Raw genomic sequence first — 6,352 nt, forward strand, 5'->3', positions numbered from 1 at the left:
AGCCTAACCTCTTCAATTCTAACCATTCCCCACTCTCTCAAAGGTAAAATAATGCAAATCTCACACCAAAAACAACCCAAGGAACACCCCCTAAACAAAGAAAAACTCCTAACTCTACTCCGAATCTAAAAATAAAAAGAAAAGTGCAGTAAAATAAAGTGCGAAAAGTAAAGGATAACATGGGGTGCCTCCCATGAAGCGCTAAGTTTACTGTCGTCAGCTCGACTCAACCTCATGGATATCAGGTGGGATTGTGGACCACGCGATCCGGTGGTCTTTTGAACTTAGACAGCTCCCTCATCCATCTTTTGTAGAAACCATCAGGACCAAAGAACTTTTTCTTTCGTTTTAGCACACTTGACTTCTCAGGGGGTCCAGGATCAATAGGGGAAACATGCAAATCCCCTAACTCAATCTTTCTACTTTCATCAGTGCACTCACCCAGCCCTTCTATCAAGTAACACTCATCAACATACGAGGGCTGGTGCTTCGCCATTTTGAATATGTCAAACTCAATCTTGTTCTCTGCCACTTCCATCACGAGTTTTCCTCTTCTCACATCAATAAGTGCACCAGCAGTAGCTAGAAAAGGTCTACCAAGTATAATAGGAACCTTGGCATCCTCCTCTATATCTAGAACAACGAAATCCCCCGGTATAAAGTACTGATCAATCATGACCGGGACATCCTCAAGAACTCCCACCGGACGCTTAATGGAGCGATCCGCCATCTGTAGGGTCATGGAGGTGGGTTTTTGTGTGCCCAAGTTGAGCCTCTTACATAAAGAATATGGCATAAGACTAACACTGGTACCCAGATCACACAGAGCACCCCCAACTACAAATCCACCAATGATGCAAGGAATGGCAAAACTACCTGGATCTTTTAGCTTAGGAGGAAGTTTATGTTGAAGAACTGCACAGGTCAAGGCTCCTTCGCTCAGATCCACCACCGCACTCTTCTCTGGCTTTTTCTTATTGCCTAAAATATTCTTCAGAAACTTCTTGTACGATGGAATCTGAGTGATTGCTTCAACAAAAGGCATGGAGATCTCCAGCTTATCTAACATCTTATGGAACTTGCTCTCTCTATCAGACTCATTTGATTTCCACAACCTCTGTGGATATGGTAACAGGTTGCAAGGTATAACTGAGTCATCTACCTTCTTGTTCTTCCTTTCATGCTTCTTACTCGGAGCACTCTCATCTGGCACATGGATTTTTCCTTTAGCGCTATCTCTTTGCACCACAGGCTCCCCCTCACTATCATCAAGAACATCCTCAACCTGAACGCCTTCATCCTTCTTATCAGTTTTCGCAGGCACTGGATCATTTGAAGGAAATGGAGGATCCTTCAATGCTAATCCGCTTCTAGTGGTGACTGCATTCACTTGGTGCCTTGGATTTTCTGTGCTTGCCGGCAGTCTACCATTCGAAGATGAGGCTTGATTAGAAAACTGATTACTGGTCGTAGCCTTTTTTAGGTACAAGCAAATACCCGGAGTATTCCGGGGTTATCGATCCACAGGGAAACGGGGTATCAAGCACTAGTTACTAATTAATTCCCGAGAAGCTATTCCTACGTTAACAATGGGTATTTATCTAAAATTATGAAAACAAAATAAATGAAGCAAGGCAAACGGACTTTTATATACAAGAGATTAAGAGCGGGATTTTTGGGTGTCAAAGTGTTTAATTACCTAGTGCCAATCTAAAGTAAAATAATCATTCGGGTTTAAACAAGTGTGGATGATTGCAATCTAAAAGGGAAAGATTACTCTCGTAATTCAATCCCAAAACAAGGTAATTGGAATACTCACTCTCGTGAGCTATTCACAACATATAATCAAGAACAAGCAATAAATGGAATACCCACTCTCGTGGGCTATTCACAATTGGAATACTCACTCTCGTGAGCTATTCACAATAAATCCCTTAATCAACATGTCCTCTCTCGAGGTACAAGAATCAAGTGCAATTGTGGGTGCTCTAATTCATAGACAAATTTAGCAATGAAACAAGTAATTAGGATCCTTAACTACAAGCATCAAGAAATTAAGCCACAATTACAACACAAGTAATAAACTCAAATAGATATTTCATTCAAGCAATTAAAGAACTAGGCACATAGGTTCATAAACACTTATCAATCCAAAAATCCCGAAGGAAAGCTTAGCCTATCATGGCTAAAATAGATTCAACAAACATACAATAAAGCTTTAAAATAGAAAAGAGATGAAGAAATTCTCCCGAATGAAGCCTCCAAGCTCTTCTCTTTGGTCTCTCCTCTCCAATTGATTTTTCCTTTTGAGCTCTTTGAGAAGATGAGAGCTTCCTTTCCTTGCTCTCCTTTGTCCAAATCCGCAGCCAAGCTTTGGGTTTGAAGAGAAAATGATGCTTTTATAGTGGGTGGAGAATGGAGGGCAAAAATGACAATTTTTAGAAGTTTAGAATCGCAGATCTGCGACATTCGACGCGTCGAATCCAACATTCGACGCGTCGAATCTTTACAGCGCCGAAACGAGGCTATTCTGCCTCATTTTTGGGATTTTCGACGCGTCGAAAGTTGAGTTCGACGCGTCGAAAATTCCTGTGACGCAGTTCCGACTTGCATCCTGATTTTGACCCTTTTCCCTTTCGAATTACACTTTGATGTCTTCATAAGAGTTGTAGCCCTTGAAGTCTTCTTTCCAATGGTTTAAGAATCACCTCATTTGGATATTTCTAGGCTGAGATATGGTCCAATTACCGAGGTGTCGCCATATTTAGCAGAAATTACAACTCTTTGATCTTTTGATCATTTTCCCTTTCAATCTACACTTTGATGTCTTCAAAAGAGTTGTAGCCCTTGAAGTCTTCTTTCCAATGGCTCAAGAATCATCTCATTTGGATATTCATAGGAAGAGATATGGTCCGATTACCAAGATGTCGCCATGGTAGCGGGAATTACAACTCTTTGGCTCCTTTGGATTGGCTTTTGTTCACAAATGGTTCTAATGCACTTCTAAACACATCAAAAACATTTAAACCAAGCATTATACCATTTTAAATATGAAAACATGGAAATAAGCATTGGACACAACATTTTATCACACAATTAACTATAAAACCTACATAAAAACACAAGTAAAATAGGTACAAATGAGAGTGTATCAATTACCACCACCTTGCTATTGAGCTGTGAAGCTCTCTACCTGTGCCTGTAACTTATTTATCTGAGTCGTCTGAGCCATCATGAGGTTCATGAGGGTCTGCATATCAACATCCTGAGGTGGTCTAGAGAAACCTTGACCTTGAGTGTTTCCAAAATTCTGATTCTCTTGCTGGAACTGCCTGTTAGGAACATCATGTAATAGGTTTTGATGATACCAACTGTTAAGTAGAAATCCCCAAGTCTCGATACATAGGCAAAACGCTGTAAGTTCGACAAGTAAACCAAGAGCGAAAATACAACCGGGTAACTTTGAGCTCAACTCGGAAAATATTTAAGCTTAAGGTAAACTTGTTTGAACAACTTAGAAGTTTTCGTGTTGTAAGCTAATAGATAGATCAGAAGAAGGCACGAGACAACACTGGAGGAATAAGGGTCTGCGAGACATCAACTAAGTCTCGAGACATAAGCAAAGTTCGAGAGGTAGGACCTCTCGATACAGCTATCCAGTTCGAGACATAAACAGAGTTCGAGAGATAGACCTCTCGATATATGAGTTCGAGACATCAAGCNGGGAAAGATTACTCTCGTAATTCAATCCCAAAACAAGGTAATTGGAATACTCACTCTCGTGAGCTATTCACAACATATAATCAAGAACAAGCAATAAATGGAATACCCACTCTCGTGGGCTATTCACAATTGGAATACTCACTCTCGTGAGCTATTCACAATAAATCCCTTAATCAACATGTCCTCTCTCGAGGTACAAGAATCAAGTGCAATTGTGGGTGCTCTAATTCATAGACAAATTTAGCAATGAAACAAGTAATTAGGATCCTTAACTACAAGCATCAAGAAATTAAGCCACAATTACAACACAAGTAATAAACTCAAATAGATATTTCATTCAAGCAATTAAAGAACTAGGCACATAGGTTCATAAACACTTATCAATCCAAAAATCCCGAAGGAAAGCTTAGCCTATCATGGCTAAAATAGATTCAACAAACATACAATAAAGCTTTAAAATAGAAAAGAGATGAAGAAATTCTCCCGAATGAAGCCTCCAAGCTCTTCTCTTTGGTCTCTCCTCTCCAATTGATTTTTCCTTTTGAGCTCTTTGAGAAGATGAGAGCTTCCTTTCCTTGCTCTCCTTTGTCCAAATCCGCAGCCAAGCTTTGGGTTTGAAGAGAAAATGATGCTTTTATAGTGGGTGGAGAATGGAGGGCAAAAATGACAATTTTTAGAAGTTTAGAATCGCAGATCTGCGACATTCGACGCGTCGAATCCAACATTCGACGCGTCGAATCTTTACAGCGCCGAAACGAGGCTATTCTGCCTCATTTTTGGGATTTTCGACGCGTCGAAAGTTGAGTTCGACGCGTCGAAAATTCCTGTGACGCAGTTCCGACTTGCATCCTGATTTTGACCCTTTTCCCTTTCGAATTACACTTTGATGTCTTCATAAGAGTTGTAGCCCTTGAAGTCTTCTTTCCAATGGTTTAAGAATCACCTCATTTGGATATTTCTAGGCTGAGATATGGTCCAATTACCGAGGTGTCGCCATATTTAGCAGAAATTACAACTCTTTGATCTTTTGATCATTTTCCCTTTCAATCTACACTTTGATGTCTTCAAAAGAGTTGTAGCCCTTGAAGTCTTCTTTCCAATGGCTCAAGAATCATCTCATTTGGATATTCATAGGAAGAGATATGGTCCGATTACCAAGATGTCGCCATGGTAGCGGGAATTACAACTCTTTGGCTCCTTTGGATTGGCTTTTGTTCACAAATGGTTCTAATGCACTTCTAAACACATCAAAAACATTTAAACCAAGCATTATACCATTTTAAATATGAAAACATGGAAATAAGCATTGGACACAACATTTTATCACACAATTAACTATAAAACCTACATAAAAACACAAGTAAAATAGGTACAAATGAGAGTGTATCAATTACCACCACCTTGCTATTGAGCTGTGAAGCTCTCTACCTGTGCCTGTAACTTATTTATCTGAGTCGTCTGAGCCATCATGAGGTTCATGAGGGTCTGCATATCAACATCCTGAGGTGGTCTAGAGAAACCTTGACCTTGAGTGTTTCCAAAATTCTGATTCTCTTGCTGGAACTGCCTGTTAGGAACATCATGTAATAGGTTTTGATGATACCAACTGTTAAGTAGAAATCCCCAAGTCTCGATACATAGGCAAAACGCTGTAAGTTCGACAAGTAAACCAAGAGCGAAAATACAACCGGGTAACTTTGAGCTCAACTCGGAAAATATTTAAGCTTAAGGTAAACTTGTTTGAACAACTTAGAAGTTTTCGTGTTGTAAGCTAATAGATAGATCAGAAGAAGGCACGAGACAACACTGGAGGAATAAGGGTCTGCGAGACATCAACTAAGTCTCGAGACATAAGCAAAGTTCGAGAGGTAGGACCTCTCGATACAGCTATCCAGTTCGAGACATAAACAGAGTTCGAGAGATAGACCTCTCGATATATGAGTTCGAGACATCACGCGATCAAGATATAAACCTAGGTCTGGATACACTGACAAGTCTCCAAGAAAGCTGAGTTTCGGTCAGGAAACACACCTAAAGATTGGAGAAGAAGTATATCATGGAGATAAAATAATGAAGAGGTGCTGAACGTGAGATTTCAAAATGGGCGGAAGTAGATGCCACGTCAGACTTCCACCACAAACGGTCAAAAGGTGCACCAATCCTGAAGTGGTCTGATTCCCTACAAACAAGGAATAATGGGAATATAAAAAGAGTAACTTTTACCAAAAGACGAAAGTGGAGCATGGACTCAAGAAAGTGAACTATAGAATATTCACTACAAGACAAGAGGTTCAAGTTACAAGATCACCACTCCATGAAGAATGCTGAAAAGATGCAAGTCCCATACACATCATGGGAGACAAATTTCAAACGGAATAATTTTCCCTCCAACGGAATTATTCTTCAACTCTCATATAAAAAGGACGTGAAGACACAAAGTAAAAAAGGGTGTTCAAGAGTTACTAGAGGGTGTTCAAGAGTTACAAAGGGGTTACAGAGTTGGAAAATTCGAAAGAGGTGTCTGATTCAAACGTTCAAGTGCAAGTGCTTAACTTGGAATATCATCCTGATATTCAAAACAGCGAGAAAACACATCTTAGTGTTTGAGAGAGTTACAAAGCTTAAACTG

At 39.9% G+C, this 6,352-nt stretch overlaps 1 protein-coding gene across 1 annotated transcript in view; it reads right to left on the reverse strand.

Moving 5' to 3' along the window:
* Positions 1–241: 241 nt before the first annotated feature.
* LOC116001354 overlaps positions 242–6,352 on the reverse strand; it is a 20,523-nt gene continuing 14,412 nt past the window's right edge. Inside the window, exon 2 of the mRNA XM_031241235.1 lies at positions 242–1,443. Coding sequence (XP_031097095.1) covers positions 242–1,443 — 1,202 coding nt within the window. The remainder of the gene's footprint in view (positions 1,444–6,352) is intronic.

The sequence above is a fragment of the Ipomoea triloba genome, chromosome 13 (genome assembly GCF_003576645.1).
Source record: "Ipomoea triloba cultivar NCNSP0323 chromosome 13, ASM357664v1".
Lineage (NCBI taxonomy): Eukaryota > Viridiplantae > Streptophyta > Magnoliopsida > Solanales > Convolvulaceae > Ipomoea > Ipomoea triloba.